Source organism: Athene noctua, chromosome 32 (assembly GCF_965140245.1).
Source record: "Athene noctua chromosome 32, bAthNoc1.hap1.1, whole genome shotgun sequence".
Classification (NCBI taxonomy): Eukaryota; Metazoa; Chordata; class Aves; order Strigiformes; family Strigidae; genus Athene; species Athene noctua.
The window spans coordinates 1,276,501-1,296,860 of NC_134068.1; the positions used below are offsets into that span (position 1 = coordinate 1,276,501).

Genomic DNA, 20,360 nt, shown 5'->3' on the forward strand with positions numbered 1-20,360 from the left:
CCCCGATGTGGCTCTGCCAGGATTCGCCGCCCTCCAATGGCAAGAGGGAAATCCAGCTGCCACGCTCCGCGCCGGCGCTGGGACCAGAGGGCGGTGCCACGTCACCGGTGAAGAAGCAGCAGCGGGGTCGGAGCCCGATGAGTACGAAGCCGCTATCCGGGGCCTCGATGGTGCCAAATCCCTCCTCAGTGATGGCACCGCTGCGGCATGGCGGCAGCCAGCCCTGCGCCCGGCCCTCATCCTGGCCGAGGAGTACCCAGAGGAGGACGACCGGTTGGAAGATGACTAGGGGGAGTCCCAGGGGGTCCATAAGCAGCCTCGCCAGGACCCCCAAGACCCAGCGATCGTTTCGGGGGCCGGCACAGGACTGGAGAGCGATGGTGGGCTCCCCGCGCCGGCCCGGCACCAGCGATTGGTTAAGGTGGAAGCAGGGACAGGCTGTGAAGGAGGAATTTAGAAACATGAGCTGAGCTGAGGGCATGTGTCTAGGAAAGCCAAAGCTCCCCTGGAGCTGAGGGGGCTGCAGGAACATCCAGAGCAAAATGAAGAGCTTCAGTCGCTGCGTTGGCAGGAAAAGGCTGAACACGGCCCGTGGCAGTTGCTGCTGAATGGGGAGGGGGTTTCACAGCAGCAGAGACAGATGGGGACGAGAGACTCAACGGTGCCTTTGCTTTCGTCTTTCCTGAAAAGGTCTCCCAGGCCTGGCACCGCCACCAGCCCCGGGGACGAGCAGACCTGACGGCCGGCGCTGCATCATCCTGCCTCGTGCAAGAGCTGTCGGTTTTGGTTCCGATAGAGGATATCAAAGAAATATGAAAAAAAAGAAATGAAAAATATATCTTTTTTAACCGCTTCCCCCGCCACGCTCACGCGTGCACACAGCACCCCCCACCCCCCTGCCCCGACCCGTTGGCCATCGTGTGGTCACTGGCATCACCCCCCCGCCCCCCCCAGCTGCCAGGGGACCGGGCACAAGCGGCGATACACCAACACACCCCCCCCGCCCTCGGGGCGAGTTGCTGTCGGAACCGGGCACCTTTCGGCAGGTCGGGGTCCTGGCGCTGCCGGGCGCTCCCCAGCTTCCGCTGTTGGTTTCGGGGGGTGGGTTCAGGTTTTCTCTTGGGGGGCGCGTGTGTGTGTGTGTTTGTGTGTGTTTGTGTGTGTGTGTGTTATTGTGTTTCTCCCCCCGCTTTTCGCTGTCCCGCAGAGGCGGGGGGACCCTTCACTGGCTCTGCGGGCGGGTCCCGGCCTTGCCAGGCGCTCGCTGGCTTTGGCGTTTGGGTTTTTTCGAGGGGGGTGTGTGGAGAGGGGGTCCCGGGGGTGCTGTTGTTCGGCTTTTTTCCCCCTTGCCACCGTTTTTTACAGTACAATCCGTTTATTTCCGTAGATGCCCGCGATCCCTCAGCCCCCCCGCACACGCGCTCGGACCCCCCGCCCAGCTCCCAGAGCCGTGGAACCCCCGCGGCAGCTCTGGGGCGGTGGGTGCGGCCCGCGGGAAAGGGGCAGAGGGCTCCGGCCCAAAGGAGGGTCCCGCGCCCAGTCACGGCGGCGGGGCTGGCGGGGGGCAGCGGGGAGCGTCCGCGGGCGGGCGGGGAGCCCGGCGCGGAGGGGGCGGCGGAGGGCGGCGGCTCTTTGCGGAGACGGTTTGTGTTTGCGGGGCGGTTGCGGGTTGTGGGGCTGCTCCCCCCGCTTCGCGTTCGGCTTTAACCCGCGGCGGGGACGGGGACGGACGGAGAGAGGCGGGAGCCGGGGCACGGGCACGGCGCGGTGGGGACTCGGCAGCGGGGTGAGAGCCCAAAACACCGCCCGACCCCCCGGGACCCCCCTCTGGCACCCGGGCACGGAGCTGGGGGGCCGCCGCTGGGCCCTAAAGCCTCCCGCGTTCCTTCCCCGGAGCGGCCCATCTGCTGCTGGCGGAAAGCGGGGGGGGGGGCGGCCGGTCTCCTCGAGAACCCCCAGCTCTGGGCAGGGTGGCTGTTGGTCCTCCCCAGGATGATATCACGTCCTGGGTTGCCCTCGGCCACCTGTGGAGGCCACTGTGGGGAAGCTCAGGCCTCTAGGTTCATCCCCCCACCCCCCCCTCCAAAAGCCCCTTGAGCCCTGTGGTGGCCCCCAAGAAGGGCTGGTCGCACCCGTGACTGTTTGGGTCCCCCCCACCACCATTTGGGGAACGACACGAAACCAAAATGGCTCCTTCTTGAGAATTTAATGATGCAGGAAGGTTGAGGAGGGACAGGGCAGGACAGAGGCCACCGACAAGGGACACGGGGACACACAGAAGTGCCCTTTGGCCAACGTTGGGGTGCTGGAGGGGTCCCCACCTCCTCAGACCTCCCTTGGGGTCTGGGGGGGGGAGGGCAGAGTTGACCGAGGACAGGAGTGGCAGCGCTGGAGACGTGTCCATGGAGACACTCTCCAAGCTCTTGCTGTGTCTTGGGTGGGGTGATGGAGACACTCAGGGTCTCCCAAGGGGCAGCAGTGGGTCCAGGGGAGAAACTTCTCCCCTGGGGCAGCATTTTGACGGTTCAGAAGCTCCAGGAGCTCCCACACATCTCATGTTGCCCCCAGAGCTGGAATTTTGGGGTAGATGTTTCCTCTGAGCTCATGGGGACAAGCCACCGGTGGAGAGGCTGCCTTGGGCCGGCCTCTCCTGGCCGTAGGCCAGCACGTTGATCTGGCTGGTCTTTGCCACTGTCCTCCAGACGGAGAGGATGTTCCTGACAGGAATGTTGGGGTCCAGGGCATCCGTCAGGGTGGCCACAGTGGCAGGGGGCACTTGGTTCTCTTCCAAGAAGAAGCTGAAGGCGTCCTTCAGCCTGTGGGTGAGGCAGAGGCGGGGGGTGAGCGGCTGGAAGTGGGATGGATGGTCCCGGCAGCCACCCCCTGGCCAGCGTTGGCTGACAAAAATAAGCCTCGTCATGGTCAAGGTCGCTGGTCAATGGTGTCACTCAGGGATGGCCAAACCTAATGCTAGAGGCTGCCCTGGGGTATCTCCAGTGGCATCGGCAGCCAATAGGGTGGCTGGGCATAAGGAAAACCTCTTCCTGTCAGGGGTGACGCTGCCTTAGGACAGCCCCCAAGGGGAGCATCTCCAAAGATGGGAGATCCACCAACACACAACTAGACGAGGCCTTGAATAACCGACCTGGGGCAAGACGTGGATCAGAGAATCCCAGAATCATCTGGGTTGGAAAAGCCCTTGCAGCTCCTCCAGCACAACCATGAACCTCACCCTGACCCTTCCCAACTGCCCCAGATCCCTCAGCGCTGGCTCAGCCCGACTCTTCAACCCCCCCAGGGATCCCGGGGACTCCCCCCTGCCCTGGGCAGCCCATCCCAATGCCCAACAGCCCCTTCTGCACAGAAATCCTTCCTCAGAGCCAGCCTGACCCTGCCCTGGGCAGCTTGAGGCCATTCCCTCGGGGCCTGGCGGCCTTGGCTCCAGAGGCTCATCCCCCCTCTCTGCACCCTCCTATCTGGGAGCTGTAGACTCTGTAGACCAGAGACCTTCAGAGCTCTCTCTTCAACCAAACCCTCTGAGGAAACTGTGACTTCTGCCCCTGCTCTGGCTCTTCCAGGATACAACCTGGACTTACTCATATTCAGGCTGAAATTTGGACAGCACCACTGTGATCATCTCGTGCAGCTCGATGAGGAAGAGGTTGAGGTTGGTGTTGGACAATGCGGAGGCCAGGTCCTTTGCTTGCCCTGCATCCAGCTTCCCCTGGAATTCCTTGGGCACCAGGCAGAAGGGATCCTGTAAAGACCACCACAAGCCTCTTGTGTCCTTGACCCTCCTATCAGGGCCACCAGAGAGCTTCCAAGACATAAGCCAGTCTTAAAAGTACCCAGGGGGGTGGATTGTCTTCAGGATGGGCCAGAGACCTTGACGTGATCCATGGAAGGGATGAGAGGTGGATGTCAAAAATGTCACCTGGCTACAGCCACATATTTCCTTTCTCTTCCCCGCGGGGCAAACCCTACCTCCTCCCCCAACCTCATCTTCCTCACCTGGTTCATCTGGACCAACAGCATGGACCTGCGAGCTGCCAGGACCTGCCACAGTGACAGGATGTGCTTCAGTTGGGTGTTGGGCACCACCTGGAGAAGGGTGACAGAAGGGCACAGGCGTTCAGCTCCTCAGAAAGGTCCCACCTATGCTCAGCTGGAAGAGAATGCATTGGGCCACCAACATCCCCCCATGGTTGCACCTCAGTTGCCCAGTTCAAGCATCCAGGTGGGCCCATCTACATCCCCTTGGTTCCCACATCACTGGGGTCCCCCACCCCGGCTGTCCCCAGGGCCCCAGGTGTCCCCAGGACCTCTTTGCTCTGAGCAGGAGACCCCCAACCCTCCACAGACATTAGACTTCAGAGCGCGTGAAGGTAGTAGAAGCCCTGGGAGATGCAAAGCCCCTCCCAGAGGGGTGAAGGGATGAAGGTCCCACTTCCCACCCGCCCTGAGTCCCTCTCACCCACCGGCAGGTCCAGGAACTGCTTGGCGCCAGCGTCCATCCTCAAGTCTTGCCAGACATACTCAAACAATGGGCGATCTGGGTCACCGCCCGTCACGGCCAGGAACTCAGCAGCCACCTTCAAGGTGTCCAAGGCCTTGGAGAGGGCGTTGACCGAGCAGGCCTCTTCCATGATGCGCTTCTGCTGGTTGACACTGAGCAGCTCCTGAAGAGCAAGAATGTCAAGGGTGGGACCCAGCAAGGGCAGGGACCACCACCATGTGATGCCCTCCCACGTGATGTCCCCCTGGTGCATAAGAACTGGGTCCAACCCCCCGCTTGAGTTGGTTTTGGGTCTCCCCACACGTCTGCCCGGTCTCTGTGTCCCTGTCATGTCACAGGACTTGAGGGGAGACCTCAGGGTTGGATGGAGGAGAAAGAAAACCAACAACTCATTTCCTACCTGGGGCACTTGGTACCTGACTTCCATCTTGGTGGCCTGGAGGGTCCTTACATTTTTGAGGGCAATGGATGGAGCCATCTGGAAAGGGTTTGGGACAGATGTTTACAAACGGGCCCAGTGTCACGTAACAGGGGCCAGCGGAGAAGCTCAGCTGGGCAAACGTGAGTCCAGGGGATGTCCCCGAGGGTTCTGCAGGAGGCAGTTGGTGGCCTCCTGAGGCCACGGTGGGGTTGTGGAGGTCCCTGTTGGCTAGAGGAAGGCACCTCCGTGACAGAGGACCTGAGGAGCTCACAGCCTCAGCTCCATCCCCAGCAAGGCAACGAAGAAAGGCCTCTTGGGAGCTATTTCTGAGGACTGAAAGAGCCCCGGGATCAGCCAGGGGAGACTGATCTCCACTTTAGAGCACACCCCCCCCAGCTGCTGCAGGACAACCTGCTTCTGGTGCCCTCAAGTCCCCTTTTCCCAACAGCTCCAGGCTTCATCTTCACAGAATGGAGCCCTCCAGCCAGAGACGTGCTTCAGAGTCTCCCTCTGGACCACGCATAACCCTAGAAGATCCCTCTTGAAGTTCTCAGAACAGCTCCCAACTCTTCCCTCGCTCTCAAAGAAACCAGGTTGGCTTCCCCTTCAACAAGAGACGGGGCTGTAGGTCCCCACGGTACCTTTCAGGCCACTATTTCATGACCACAGAAGTGGTGGACAACTGGCCATGGTAAACCTTCAAAACCCCTGAGGAACAGAGACAGATGTGCGGATCTGCCAAAGCCTTCAGTCGAGTCTGACAACTCCAGAAAGACATGGAGAAGAGGCTGGAAACCGGCTCAAATCCCACTGCTGGCCTGGGACAACCCAACTTGGCCAGCGCTGAGCTCACCTGAGCCTTGATGATGGGCTTCCCGCTGATGAAGTGATGAACCACCAGCCGCTGCAGCATCTGGAAGTCGAAGTAGGTCGTCTTGAGGCCGTCTTCGTCTACCTCGTACTGCAAGTTGGCAAGTGCCATGGTCACCAGATCGCTCTTGGTTATGGCCAGCACGGAGGAAGGCTTCACCTCTTCCACAGAGATAGACCTGGGAAAGGAATGGTTGCCCTGTGTGGGTGCAGGGCCTCTCGCCTCAGCCTGTTCCCCCACCAAGGACCCGCTTTGCTGAACAAAAGGCCACCGCGGTCTCACAACAGCATCTCTTGGCCACCACAGCTACCCTGGAAGCCCTGAGAACCTCTCGCAGGGACTTTAATGGAGGGTAGAGGAGATGGAGAAGGCCAAGGGGTGAGCGGCTCGAGACCCACCATTGCTTCTCCCTGGTGACCCCCGCGGCTGTGTTGATGCAGGTGTTTTGCAGCTGGATGAGGAACACAGTCACCAGGTGGCCGATGGAGGATTGGGTGGGGAGGAGGTGCAGGACAGCGGTGTTGGTGTTGATGTTGTCTGGGGAAAGGTTTGGCAGGAAGGGAATGCCTGGAAAAAAAGGCGGAACGGTCTTTTACTGCAGCACGGATCAATTATCCCTTTCGTTGAGGTCTTGGACAGGGTTTTTTCTGAGGTTTTGTATTTTCAGAAGAGGTTTTAATTTGGTTTTAGCAGATGGAAAGCAAGAAAGCTCAGAAATTTTGCTACAAAGGGGAGTTGCAGAAAGCAACTCAGCTTCAGAGGGACGTGACCACCTACCCGAACTGGATGGGTTCATCTTAATATTTCTCCAAACTTTCCAGATCGTCTCGATAGCTCTGCTGAAAGTCAAACGCTGGTCATCTGTGGGAAAAGGGAGAGGAGAAAACAGCCCCATCAAGGCCCCCTCCCAGGAGACACGTCAGGCCAAAGGATCTCTCCATCACCGGAGGCGTCACCCCGCGCTGCGCGTTGGCTTGAGCTGGGCTTTGAGCCCACCTGAGACCTCACGTGGCATCAGGCAACGAGGCGCCACAACCTCGGAGCTGAAAAGCCCCATCTCACCCCCATCGAGAAGACCCTCGCCAAGCACCAAACACCCCAGGAGAAAGGATCTGCTCTGGATCCACCTCGATGCCTTCAACCTCTCCTAAATCATCCCCCAAAATTGCTCCTGCAGAGGCACCCCCAGCCTCAATGTCAGCTGGGTTGGCTCCATGACGCAAACTACAGGCAGCAGCTTCTCAGGGGAGCATCTGGGTGCTGAGGAGGTGTCTAACACCCACGGCCCGGGCACGATGAAGTTTCAGATGGCACCTGAAAGTTCCGGCTGATCCAGGAATTGCTTGACTGTGTAATTTTCCCCTTTATGGCTGTTTTGGAAGAAGTGGATCAGGGCATTCTGCAGACGGAAAATGTTGGGCAGGTATCGGATGTGTTGGATGTTCTCAATCTGGAAGAGAAAAATTCAGCGTGATTCAAGGGAGGGGGATCCCATCTGGAACCACGGGGGAATGCGGAGGAGGACCTTGTCTTGCTTGGATGCTCCAAAGAAACACGGTGAGGGAAGAAAATTACCCCAGTGCCCCCTGGCCACCAACCAGGCTGAGGCGACTCAGCGCCTGCACGTGTTTTGGAGGAGAGGAGGTGTTCCCACAGCAAACCTTGGACAGGAGCTCCAGCAGGATGGGGTATGAGCATCCAGAGCCTTCTCCATCCTCCTGCTGTAGGAAATGCATCAAGGACTGGATGGTCATTTTCTGCTCAAACTTCCACATAAAAGGCTGGTTGATCAAGCCCTCCCTTGGCAGGTGTTCCAAAGGTGGTGTCTGGCCATAAGCTATTTTCAAGAGGAGGTTGGAGCCGTGGGGACCTTCATTCATCCTCTGTTCCTTGACAGAATTAAGCCTCTGCTCCAATTTCTGCAAGAACCCAAAGGGTCATTAGCAGCCACCCCTCATTACTCAAGCAGCCCAAGGGGATTCAAGGGGTCTTAGGGCAAATAAAAGCAACACGAGCTCCGGAGAGGTGGGGGGCATGGTGGGAACTTGCCACCAAAGGCACAAGGACAACCCAGGTTGAAACCCAACTGGTTCCTAAGGACAATGCGAATCGGCATATCAAAAGCATCCAACAAGCCAATGCTCCACAGCAGCAGAGCAGGAGACCGCAGCAGGATGAGGTCCCACTTCAAAAAAGAGGGGACGGGTCTCTTTTTCGCCCACATGGGAACACCCCAATCTCAGCAGGTGTGTCTGGACGTGGCCACGCTGGACAGGGAAGCAGCACTTTGGCTGTGTAAAGCCCACGAGCAGCAGCTGGGCGCAGGCGTACCTGGAAGAAGGGCTGAGCCAGGGCTTTGAAGGAGGTTTCCCACTCTTCTCGGTCCTTTTTCGTAGGCAGGATACTCAAGGCTACACCCTCATCTGTAGAAAACACAAACCTGTGGACCCTAGGGTCTGCCCAGAGCTTTGTTGGGTTTCCTGACAGCAATGAGTAAGATGTTGCAGAAATAAGAGGAACGGAGAGCAGAAGGGGTGACACAGAGGCCTACTTGGAGCAAACTATCTCCCAACCTTCTCATGCCCTCAAGCTGCTCTGAGGGCTTTGAATGAGCTTGTTGCCCTCCTTGTCTTCCCACCAGTTTTGGGCCCTTCACTCCAAAAAGGCCATTGAATGACTTGAGCGTGTCCAGAGAAGGGCAACGGAGCTGGGGCAGGGTCTGGAGCACAGGTCTGCTGGGGAGCGGCTGGGGGAACTGGGGGGTTTAGTATGGAGAAGAGGAGCCTGAGGGGAGACCTCATCGCCCTCTGCAACTCCCTGCCAGGAGGGTGCAGAGAGGGGGGATGAGTCTCTGGAGCCAAGGCCCCAGCGCCAGGCCCCGAGGGAATGGCCTCAAGCTGCCCAGGGCAGGGTCAGGCTGGCTCTGAGGAAGGATTTCTGTGCAGAAGGGGCTGTTGGGCATTGGAATGGGCTGCCCAGGGCAGGGGGGGAGTCCCCATCCCTGCGGGGGTTGAAGAGTCGGGCTGAGCCAGCGCTGAGGGATATGGGGCAGTTGGGAACAGTCAGGGTGAGGTTCATGGTTGCGCTGGAGGAGCTTCAAGGTCTTTTCCAACCCAGATGACTCTGGATTTGCCAGGATGGAGACTCGCCCAGGAAGGAGGAACCAATGACACCGGTCCTGGCTAAAACCCAACCACTGTGAGCCTGATTGTGTCCTCCCAGAGTTTCCCATCATCCCTCTACCTGTCAGGTTGTTGTTGCTCAGGTCCTGTAGAAATAGATGGACAGTCAACACGGCATCCTCCGTGTTCCTGCTGAGCACTTCTGCCAGGCATGCCACGTCTTTCTGAAGGTGGCCCCAGAAGAACTGTTCCACATCCTCCACTTGTTCTTTCATCAGGTCTAGAACTGCCTGGGGGACGGGGCAGGTTCCTCCATTAGAGCTCTCAAGGTCTCCTCCCCAGCTAAGCCAAATGCTCCCCCCCGGCGCAGTGGCCACTCACCTTTTTGTCAGAGTAGAGCCCCAGCAGAAGGGACGAATGGAGCAGAGTCCTCGCAAGACCCACACAGGCAGGCGACAGGCACCTCTCCAGCTCGTTCCTCCGTGAGAGAGGGCTCCCCAGGATGTAGCCCTTCTCCATTTTGTTCTCGGTGCTGCGTTCAGAAAGAGCAATTACCCACCATGTCTTCTTCAAGGTCCCATGCTGGGACCACGGGACGCAGAGACCTTTGCTTTGACCAACCACGGCATTTTCCCCGTGCCCGTGGCTCTGCAGGAGGGTGAGGTGGACGGGTGAAGTCCTCCGGGCCTGCGGAGCCTGGAGGGTTTACTTACATATTCTCACTCACGAAGCCCCCCACAGGTTTGTGGTCAGTTCCCCCAATGGCAGCGCCACACTGGCATTTCCTCACCTCCATGGGAAGCCCACACTGCGTTTGGACACACGAGGGTGGAGTGAAAAAGGTTGGAAGCCCAACCGGGCGCTGAAGGCATCTAGCAAAAGCCAAGGGCAGCCAGGGGGTTGCCATATCCTCCCCCTGGCTTCCTACGTGGGGTCATCACAACAGATAACGAGAGGCAGGAGGAGATGCGTGCCCATGAGGAAACATCTCCAGACCAACTAGGTTCTTCCTACAGCCAGCAGGACACGTTTAGGCATCAATTTAGGGGGGACTAACCAAGATCTGGAAGTACACACTTTGCTCCACTGCTCCCATGGGGAGACACAAATCCCAGCTCCACTTAGCCCAGCACCTCACTGGGAGAAGAGCCCAACTGGCTTGGAGAAGGACCCAACTGGCTTGGAGAGCCCAACAGGCTTGGAGAACCCAGCTGGCTTGAAGAAGGACCCAACTGGCTCAAAGAAGGACCCAACTGGTTTGGAGAACCAAATTGGCTTGGATGAGAGCCCAACTGGCTCAGAGAAGGACCCAGCTGGCTTGCAGAAGAGCCTAGCTGGCTTGGAGAAGAGACCAATTTGGTCAGAGAAAAATCCAACTGGCTTGGAGAAGGACCCAAATGGCTCAAAGAAGAGCCCAACTGGCTTGGAGGACGCAGCTGGCTGTGACAAGAACTCAACTGGCTCAGAGAAGAGCCCAACTGGCTTGGAGAACCCAAGTGGCTTGGAGAAGGACCCAAATGGCTCAAGGAAGAACCTAACTGGCTCAGAGAAGAGCCCAACTGGCTTGGAGAACGCAGTTGGCTTAGAGAAGAACCCAATTGCCTTGGATAAGAGCCCAGTTGGGCCGGAGAAGAACCCAACTGGTTTCTGAGCCTTGCAGCTGCTTTTGCAGCTAAAGGATCACTTGACACAGAGGTGACACTGGAGTCCACGTGGGTGGGAGGGGAGCAGGGCAGCAGGAGGAGCATCTACAGCAGACACCCAGTAGAAACAGCCCAGCCATGAGGTCAAGATGCATTTTGAGATGATGCAAAGAGGATGGGCAGCCAGAAGAAGAGCCGAGAAGCTCATCCCAAGCCGGGCTTTTTCCCATGGAGGTGACAGAGCTGCAGTGAGAAGTGCAAGAAGACAGAGCAGCTGAGACCACCAGCCCGAAGGAGTCGCTTACCTCAGTGACAACCCAGCGGGAGCCACACTGACAAGCTACGTGTGAAAGGGGATACGGTTGGTTAGTTGCCTCCCACAACAACCTCCAGGATGGGCACGTGGCCAGAAGCTCACCGAGAGGGTGACAGGCCTGGTTCCCCCTCCCGCCATCCAGCCCCACCACATGCCTCTCACGGAGCTCGTCAAAAAGGGACCCAAAGTTGCTCCACCCAAGCAGAGATCACAAAGGACTCAACAAGACAGAGTCGGCCTTGACGAGTCTTTAAACGTTCCCTTCCATGCCCTGGCTGATCGTGGTCCCCTACAAGCGCCAGAGCAGTGAGATTCCCCCAATACTTACTATAAATTGTATCCCTCTGCCCAATTTTCCAGTTCTTCTCATTGAAAAGTAGGTCTCCAGGCATGGTGGGAAGGTAGGAGCCCTTGGGAAGGAAACGGGACAGCAAGTGAGGCATGGGGTCAGCAGCTTCCTCGCTCGCTTCCCGCCCATCTGAGGAAGAGTTCTGCTTCTGGAGTAAGCAGTGGGGAGGAAGGGTCCTCCTGCATGGCCATGGTCCTCAGGGAAGAAATTCTGGTGAGGGAACGAGGAGCAAGCAAGGGAGCAAGGGACATCAGAGAGGGAATCCCCAAGAGTCCCAATTTGATGAGTTTTGATTTTGGAACTGAATAAAACACGAGGAAAACATGGCCTTGAAGAGAGGGGGGAGAATCAAGAGGCTGTTGTCTTTGCTTCCAAAAAGAGCAGTTCCATGTCCTGGTTACTTCCTGCAGCCCTCAAATAAGAGGAACAACTCAGGCACGGACAGACCTGAGGGGAAGCCCAGCTCAGGAATGAGCATCTCCACTATCATCTGAGCAGTGGAAGACCTTGGGCAAGAAGGAGGATACTCGGGCTGGGCTCCACAGAATCACAGAGTCACCTTGGTTGGAAAAGCCCTTGAAGCTCCTCCAGTGCCACTATGAACCTCACCCTGACCCTTCCCAACTCCCCCAGATCCCTCAGCGCTGCCTCAGCCCGACTCTTCAACCCCTCCAGGGATCCCGGGGACTCCCCCCCTGCCCTGGGCAGCCCATTCCAACGCCCAACAGCCCCTTCTGCACAGAAATCCTTCCTCAGAGCCAGCCTGACCCTGCCCTGGGCAGCTTGAGGCCAGTCCCTTGGGGCCTGGCGCTGGCTCCTTGGCTCCAGAGACTCATCCCCCCTCTCTGCACCCTCCTGGCAGGGAGTTGCAGAGGGCGATGAGGTCTCCCCTCAGGCTCCTCTTCTCCAGACTAAACCCCCCAGTTCCCCCAGCCGCTCCCCAGCAGACCTGTGCTCCAGACCCTGCCCCAGCTCCGTTGCCCTTCTCTGGCCACGCTCGAGTCATTCAATGGCCTTTTTGGGGTGAGGGGCCCAAAACTGAACCCACTCATCAGGGGCGGCCTCACTAGTGCTGAGCACAGGGCTCAGATCCCTTCCCTGTCCCTGCTGGCCATGCTAGTGCTGACACAAGCCAGGATGCCATTGGCCTTCTTGGCCCCCTGGGCACACTGCTGGCTCATTATCAACCGCCCCTAGGTCCCTCTCTGACTGGCAGCTCTCCAGCCACTCCTCCCCAAGCCTGTAGCGCTGCTGGGGGTTGTTGTGACCCAAGTACAGCCCCTGGCATTTGCCCTCAGTGAAACTCCCCCAGTTGGGCTCAGCCCATCACTCCAGCCTGGCCAGGTCTCTCTGCAGAGCCTCCCTACCCTCGAGCAGATCAACACCCCCACCCAACTGGGTGTCATCTGCAAACTGAGGGTGCCCCCGATCCCCTCGTCTAGATCATCAATAAAGATGTTAAACAGGAGCAGCCCCAACACCCAGCCCTGGGGTCAACACTCGTGACCGGCCGCCAACCGGATTTAACTCCGTTCACCACAACTTTTTGGCCCCGGTCATCAGCCCATTTTGTACCCAGCGAAGCATGTGCCCATCCAAGCCACAAGCAGCCAGTTTCAAACCACCTAATCTCTGCCAGCAAAGTTCTGCCAGGCCCCCAGCTCCCCTTGAGTCAGTCGAGAGACCAGCACATCGCACAGACCATCCACCTCCTCCATGTTTCAGATGACCCAGGATGGACGGTCCCAGTTAATTCTCAGCCCAAGGAACGAGAAGGAAGAGGAATAACGATCTACAAAGCCACACGCTGACCAAAACGAAGCCTGACTGCCAGGACACATTGGGCCGGGCTGGTGGGGTGGGGAGAGCTGAGCGCCGTGGCCTGGCCACTCACCTTCACCGTGGCTGGCTTGAAGCAGATGTTCTTGAGGAGGTGAGTGATGCGGCTTGGGAACAAGGCCAGAGTGAACGCGGTGTGGAAGACCACCTCCAGCAGACCTGGGTCTTCACCATCACCCAAAGCCTCCATGATCTTCCTCAGTTTGTCTTCCAGCAGCTCATCTGGGATGGGCGGCAACTGGAGGACGTTCTCCATTTGCCTCATGACGGACTACAAAAGTCGAACAAAAAAGAGACGAGTGAAGGCAACTGGCGTGGCACCTTCCCGTCAGGGCTCTTCTGGCTTCACTACTGAGGTTCAGTGGCCATGCAAAGGCTTATTTGTGTCCCTTGGCAGCAGGGAGCCCCCACAGCTCCCCACCAACACTTCCTGTTTCCAGGAGGTTCCAGATCAACCAACAGTTCCAGACCGACCAACATTTCCAGACCAAAAACCGTGGAAACCTCCTGTTAGAGACACGAGGGATACTCACAGTCAAGCTCTGGTTTACTGTGGAATCTTTGCTTTTTATCTGTTTCTGTGCTTTGTCCAGCATCAAATACATGTCTGTTGTGCTCCACCAGGTGTTTCTATCCTGGAAAACACAGACAGAGGGTGTTACCCTAAGAAACGAGTGGAAGGGTAAGAAGAGGAGGTTGATTGCACCCTACAAGGGCCTGTTGCTCTCCTCAACTGGAAGGGACCCCCCCATGAGTCAATTTTCTAGGGTTCAAGCTCAGAACAACCCGCCCATGAAATGTTCTAGGGCTCAAGAAACAACCCACCTGCGAAATTTCTAGCCCTTGGGGTAAGATCCACTTCTCCACCTGGAGCATCTTCCACGTTGAGGTGAGCCCGTAGGTGTCACAGAGATTTCTGATGAGGAACACCTGAGGCCACGGAGTCGGAGCCGTCGCCACCAGCTTCTTCATGGCGTTCACCAGGTCTCGCTCCTTCTCGTTCTCCTCAGCAGTGGGTGCGTCGGGATCTGCAGCTGGAAAGGAGGTTTCTCGTTAGCCCAGGCCCCAGTGGTGACATGTCACACACGGCCTTCCCCAACACAGCCCCTCCAGCTGTTTAGGATCCAGGTTGCAGCAGGATCTTCTTCCCCACAGGTTGAAACGTGGCTTCAAGCCAACGTACAGAAGGTCCCTGAAGACGGAGGGGAACACTTGGAGAACACAGTGAGTCTGGGAGCTCCAGAGCTGGAAAGTTCATCCAAAACAACTTCAATTTTCATAAAACCAGTGATTTTCCAAGTAAAAACCTCCAAGGCTAGACCTTTTTTGGGGGTTGAGTCTAGAACTTTTTAGGGGTAGGTGCAGTTCTGACACGATGCTAAAGCGAGAGAACTCACCAGAAAGCATCTGTCTGCCAAGCGCGGTGGCCACGTGGCTGATGGAGAGCCGGAGCCGGGCAATGAACTGGAGGGTGTCAATTTTTGAGGCCTGGGGCTTGCAGGAAGCAGACAGGTCTGCGGTGGAGAGGCAGCTTTCTGCGAGCTGGCTGACGTCGTCTTCGGAAGATGGATACATAAAATCCTGCGAGAGAGAGAGAGAATTTTTAAGAGTCTGGAGGAGGGTTCTAAGTGAGCAGCTCCTCCTCCTTCCTTGTGCCTTCTCCTCATCATTAAGGTGAGCCCCTCCCTTGGCTCCTCATCCATGTGGATCGGGGGGTAATTAATGTTATTAATAGGTTTTAACTGGTGTGGTGGCTCCAGGTTACGGCGTTCACACCCCAACGGGGCCTCACCTCCAGGCAGTGCACCACCATGAAGTAGAAGTGCTCCACATTACTCTGGTTGGATATTATCTCCTCCATCACGGACAGGTATTCTTCCAAGTGAACCTTGACATTGTTGAACCTAGAGAAGAAAAGGAAACAGCGAATCAGCAGCTGTGTAGCTCAAGGGGCTCAGCAACGGTGTCGGGGAGTGACCTCGGGGCTGACCTGCAGTGCAGCAGCAGCTTCAGGAGGGACGACTGGATGGTGGGGCTGGTGTCCATGCACTCCTCAAAGGGCGACAACTTGCTTTTTGGCTTATACACTAAGAAGGAAACAAGAGACCCGTCAGGGGATGTCCAAGAGCGCGAGGTCGGACCCAGGTAGAATGGACTCTGAGGTTTTTTTACCCTTTTTTCGCTCGTGATGCTCAGGGTTGGGTTTGCAAGCCACAAACTTTATCAGTCGCTGAATGATTTTGGCAGACGGCGCCTCCCTGTCTCCCAAAAAGTACATGGTGATAAACTCAACGAAGAAGGCATTGCATTTCCTCCGGAATTTGTTGTGACAGGCGACAGCTTCCCTGAGGGAAGAAGGAAAACCAGACTCGTGGTCAACCTCCAACCAAGGAAGGAAATTATGTCCCTCTCTCTGCAGAGCAAAGGCCCCAAATCAGGGAGATGAGGGAGCACCAGCATCTTCCATCCCAATATTTAACAAGAAGACACTTGAGACAGGCAGTTTTGGGTCACCTTGTGGCCTCCGAAGCCGTGGGGATGTAATCCTCTGGGAATTGCCCCTTGCAGATCTTACACTGCTTGTTCTCCCACTCCAGGATGCAACGAGTGCAGAAGATGTGGCTGCAGGGCAGCTCTGCTGGGTCTGTGATCTCCCGCAGGCAACTCTTGCATTCCTTCACGCCTTTCCTAAGGGACAGTGCCAAAAGCAGAGGCAACTCAGCATGGATTTGAGGAGGGACACGGGTTGGCTCCTGCCTAATGTATGCCCTGAGGTGGGGATGGAGCTGGATGGGCCCTGGTGAGTCCAGGACCAGGGTGACCCACCACTGCTTTGAGAACCAGCAGCTTCTGAGCTGCCTGAATCCCAGAATCATCTTGGTTGGAAAAGCCCCTGAAGCTCCTTCAGCCCAATCATGAACCTCACCCTGACCGTTCCCAACTCCCCCAGATCCCTCAGCGCTGGCTCAGCCCGACTCTTCAACCCCCCCAGGGATCCCGGGGACTCCCCCCTGCCCTGGGCAGCCCATTCCAACGCCCAACAGCCCCTTCTGCACAGAAATCCTTCCTCAGAGCCAGCCTGACCCTGCCCTGGGCAGCTTGAGGCCATTCCCTCGGGGCCTGGCGCTGGGGCCTTGGCTCCAGAGACTCATCCCCCCTCTCTGCACCCTCCTGGCAGGGAGTTGCAGAGGGCCAGGAGGTCTCCCCTCAGCCTCCTCTTCTCCAGACTAAACCCCCCCAGTTCCCTCAGCTGCTCCCCAGCAGACCTGTGCTCCAGACCCTGCTCCAGCTCCGTTGTCCCTCTCTGGCCACGCTCGAGTCATTCAATGGCCTTTTTGGGGTGAGGGGCCCAAAACTGAACCCACTCATCGAGGGGCGGCCTCCCCAGTGCCGAGCCCAGGGCTCAGATCCCTTCCCTGTCCCTGCTGGCCACGCTATTGCTGACACAAGCCAGGATGCCATTGGCCTTCTTGGCCACCTGGGCACACTGCTGGCTCCTGTTCAGCCAGCTGTCAATCACCTCCCCCAGGTCCCTCTCTGACTGGCATCTCTCCAGCCACTCCTCCTCAGGCCTGTAGCCCTGCTGGGGGTTGTTGTGGCCCAAGGGCAGCACCTGGTGTTTGGGCCTTGTTGAAACCCCTCCTGAGGACCATCCCATCTGTGAGAGGCAACAGTCCGCGGTGGGGACGTTGGGTGAGGGGGATGGAGAGCCTGGGCATTCAGGGGAGCTGGTTTCTTTAGCACCAGCCCTAGGAGAAGTTCCTCCAGAGATGACTGGTCACCTCCAAGACAGGCTCTCAGCCCTTGGCTTCACCACCATGGCCTCCCTCTGGTCCAAAGTTCACCCCTTGTGCTGACACATTCCCCCACCCCCTTTACAAATATCGCACTGATGGGGGGAAAAAAAAAAAAAAATCAACTTTTTTTCAGCTCGGACTTACACCAGATACACAACGTCAGCGTTCTTGTTGCATGTCTTCAGCACATTCGTCACCAAATCAAAAGTTTCCTCCGGCTGAAATCTTGGCATCGTGTGGAGACACTGCAAAAGGCAAACACGCAGCATAAGATCAGCAGAAACGTCTCCTGGCTACGTGGGGGACAAGTATTATGGGATGTTGGCGCTGCAGGGACACCGGGTTAGACAGCGGAATTAAGCAGATCCACGTCTGGATGTCTCTGCATGGAATTCTTGATTCTGAATCCTTATTTTAGACTCAAATATAAATAGTCTTTGTCTCTTAGATGTTTTTTCCAGTTTTTTCCTATTCCTAAGCCCTCCTTCCAGCTGGGAGCTGTGGTCCTCAGGAAGAGAAAAGCCCTCTCAAGCTTCCCAGCCCCAAGATGCCCCAGGGAACACCTACATTCCAGAGGTAGATGAACTGCTTCACCACAAGCCTCAGGAGTTTCTCCTGCATTTGCATCTCATTGTGCAGCAGGTGGTCAATCAACATGTAGACAATGTTGGTGCAGGTCCAGCGATGTCTGGAAAACACCAAAAACCCCCCCAAAAAAAGAAAAAGATGGGGTTAGGTTGGAGCACAGACCTCCCACGGTCCCTTCCCACTGGCCTTTCTGTGAGTCACCCCCGGGGGCATGTGGTCACAGGAGGACACGAGAGCTCCTGAGGCAGCATGAGAAGGAGAAAGACACAGCGTGGTCCTGCCTATGCTGCTCATTTCAATGAATCTTGAGCCAAACTGAAACTGTCAGCCCATTTCTGGGTGTGGTGGTCCCTGGAGAGAGCTCCTCGTGCCACTGCCAAAAGGATTTTGGCCCAAGCAAGGAGAAATTCCACCGGACCTAAGCAACAAAACATCCACCGCTTTTTGGGGTTTTGGAGCCACTTTGTCACCATTGTGATAATGAGGAAGTATCAGGAAGGAAGGGTCAGCTAGAAGATTTGTGACTATGGCTCCTCAGGAGGAGCATGGCTATGGTCACCTGACCTTCAGACAGTGAGGAGTTTGCTTGTGCTACAGTGACAGAATCCCAGAGTCACCTCAGTTGGAAAAGCCCTTGCAGCTCCTCCAGCCCCACCATGACCCTCCCCCTGACCCTTCCCAACTGCCCCAGATCCCTCAGCGCTGGCTCAGCCCGACACTTCAACCCCCCCAGGGATCCCGGGGACTCCCCCCTGCCCTGGGCAGCCCATTCCAACGCCCAACAGCCCCTTCTGCACAGAAATCCTTCCTCAGAGCCAGCCTGACCCTGCCCTGGGCAGCTTGAGGCCATTCCCTCGGGGCCTGGCGCTGGGGCCTTGGCTCCAGAGGCTCATCCCCCCTTTCTGCACCCTCCTGGCAGGGAGTCACAGAGGGCCAGGAGGTCTCCCCTCAGCCTCCTCTTCTCCAGACTGAACCCCCCCAGTTCCCCCAGCCGCTCCCCAGCAGACCTGTGCTCCAGACCCTGCCCCAGCTCCGTTGCCCTTCTCTGGCCACGCTCGAGTCATTCAATGGCCTTTTTGGGGTGAGGGGCCCAAAACTGAACCCACTCATCGAGGGGCGGCCTCACCAGGGCCGAGCCCAGGGGTAAGATCCCTTCCCTGTCCCTGCTGACCACGCTATTGCTGACACAAGCCAGGATGCCACTGGCCTTCATGGCCACCTGGGCACACTGCTGGCTCCTGTTCAGCCGGCTGTCAGTCACCCCCCTAGGTCCCTCTCTGACTGGCATCTCTCCAGCCACCCCTCCCCAGGCCTGTAGCCCTGCTGGGGGTTGTTGTGGCCCAAGGGCAGCACCTGGCATTTGGCCTTATTAAACCTCCCCAAGTTGGGCTCAGCCCATCGCTCCAGCCTGGCCAGGTCTCTCTGCAGAGCCTCCCTACCCTCGAGCAGATCAACACTCCCCCTGCACTGGGTATCATCTGCAAACTGACTGAGGGGGCACTCGATCCCCTCGTCCAGATCATCAATAAAGATGTTGAAAGTTGACAGAGAGTGACCAAACTTACAACACTCTCTCAAGGAGTTGTTTCTTCTCCGGGTAGAACTGAAGCTGGTAGTTGTCCCGACTAATCGATTCCACCCAGGGCTTAATGGACTTGATGTTTTTGAGCCACACTATGCAGACATCAAAGGGCAGCAGCTCGCTTTCGGAGGGTTGCACTTTCTTCAGGAGAATGTTCAGGGTGTCGAGACTGACAAACTGAAACGATATTTGCGAAGAGAGAGAAAAAGAGTTGAAGGAAAGATCTGAACTCGCTGGGGGGCGCCACAGAGGAAAGGGATTCTGCAGGACTGGGTGATGGTGGAGCTCTGGGAGTAGCTGCTGGAGCTGAGTTAGAAAAAAAATAGATTTCATGGGTGGAGTTCTGGCGTCTGTAAACTTTCATGAGCCTAATTATGTCATGGATCTTGGAGGCACCACAGGGAGTTCTAAACCCTCTGCTGGCTGCTCTAAGCCACCAGCACCGTAGGAGGGGTACAGAGACGTGGCCATGGCAAGCTGAGGAGCTGGAGCCCACCACGACAAATTCCCCCCACTTTGAGGGTCAGTGTGTCTGAGGGGATGTAAAAGAATTTTAAATATAAATTATATATAATCTGGAGTATTTGAAATAGATTTTAAGGCCTAGTGAAGCGTGTTCAGGATGGAGCAATCTCGTCATATCACCAAGGCAACCGGGGTGCTGCTTGTATAGTCCCAGCCTCAGGCTAGTTTAAAACCCAGTCAAGCTGATCCTATGGAGACAATTTTAACAAAGGATGATTAATTGACTAAACATGGGGGGGTTTGCTTCATTAAGAGAATTTAGGATAGAGAAACCACTCTCTCTACTTGAGCTTTTCATTGACCGTCTTGAAGACTTTCTCAGAATTGTGCGAGATGAAAACTAGTGGAAGAAAGATGAAGAAGATGCCCCAAAAGATGACCCTGAAACTGAAGGATTGGAACCGGAAGAGAATTTGGATGAGACAGGGGATTGTCATGAACTTTAATCAATGAGAATCAAGAACTAAAAGGTTGAGGGGAAACTTATAAAAACTTTGGACTTGGGTAATAAATTTAGAAATAATATATAAATGCACAAGGCCTTCGGGCATTGGCCACGCATTGAGGTGTTGGCCCGACTCTTGAGTTGTTACTAAACCTGTGCCTAGAGATACTCTCAGTCTGGCAAAATCCTTAACCAGGGGACTTCAACATGATACCCAGAGCACGGCGAAGACAAGGAGGTCTGACTAATTATGCAGCATCGTCATTAAACGATGGGAGTGGGGAAGGCCACCGCATTCGAATGCTGGAGGGGAAGGGTTGGAGGGCGAGCACACAGCTCTGGGCTC

The 20,360-nt window shown here is 56.7% G+C and overlaps 1 protein-coding gene across 1 annotated transcript in view; it reads right to left on the minus strand.

Annotated features, from left to right (window-relative positions):
* Nucleotides 1-2,316: 2,316 nt before the first annotated feature.
* The window catches only part of LOC141972326 (E3 ubiquitin-protein ligase rnf213-alpha-like), a 51,293-nt gene continuing 33,249 nt past the window's right edge, over nucleotides 2,317-20,360 (minus strand). The window contains exons 39-65 of the mRNA XM_074930205.1: nucleotides 19,028-19,221; nucleotides 17,442-17,562; nucleotides 17,019-17,119; nucleotides 15,592-15,765; nucleotides 15,250-15,422; nucleotides 15,068-15,164; nucleotides 14,870-14,981; nucleotides 14,475-14,658; nucleotides 13,903-14,111; nucleotides 13,611-13,712; nucleotides 13,133-13,348; nucleotides 11,218-11,299; nucleotides 10,879-10,913; nucleotides 9,644-9,738; nucleotides 9,312-9,462; nucleotides 9,052-9,220; nucleotides 8,140-8,231; nucleotides 7,470-7,727; nucleotides 7,123-7,258; nucleotides 6,586-6,669; nucleotides 6,207-6,375; nucleotides 5,791-5,986; nucleotides 4,917-4,994; nucleotides 4,479-4,679; nucleotides 4,012-4,101; nucleotides 3,597-3,757; nucleotides 2,317-2,816 (exon numbers count right to left, since the gene is read on the minus strand). Of these exons, the coding sequence (XP_074786306.1) occupies nucleotides 2,603-2,816; nucleotides 3,597-3,757; nucleotides 4,012-4,101; nucleotides 4,479-4,679; nucleotides 4,917-4,994; nucleotides 5,791-5,986; nucleotides 6,207-6,375; nucleotides 6,586-6,669; nucleotides 7,123-7,258; nucleotides 7,470-7,727; nucleotides 8,140-8,231; nucleotides 9,052-9,220; nucleotides 9,312-9,462; nucleotides 9,644-9,738; nucleotides 10,879-10,913; nucleotides 11,218-11,299; nucleotides 13,133-13,348; nucleotides 13,611-13,712; nucleotides 13,903-14,111; nucleotides 14,475-14,658; nucleotides 14,870-14,981; nucleotides 15,068-15,164; nucleotides 15,250-15,422; nucleotides 15,592-15,765; nucleotides 17,019-17,119; nucleotides 17,442-17,562; nucleotides 19,028-19,221 (3,894 nt within the window). The 3' untranslated portion in view covers nucleotides 2,317-2,602. The remainder of the gene's footprint in view (nucleotides 2,817-3,596; nucleotides 3,758-4,011; nucleotides 4,102-4,478; nucleotides 4,680-4,916; nucleotides 4,995-5,790; nucleotides 5,987-6,206; nucleotides 6,376-6,585; nucleotides 6,670-7,122; nucleotides 7,259-7,469; nucleotides 7,728-8,139; nucleotides 8,232-9,051; nucleotides 9,221-9,311; nucleotides 9,463-9,643; nucleotides 9,739-10,878; nucleotides 10,914-11,217; nucleotides 11,300-13,132; nucleotides 13,349-13,610; nucleotides 13,713-13,902; nucleotides 14,112-14,474; nucleotides 14,659-14,869; nucleotides 14,982-15,067; nucleotides 15,165-15,249; nucleotides 15,423-15,591; nucleotides 15,766-17,018; nucleotides 17,120-17,441; nucleotides 17,563-19,027; nucleotides 19,222-20,360) is intronic.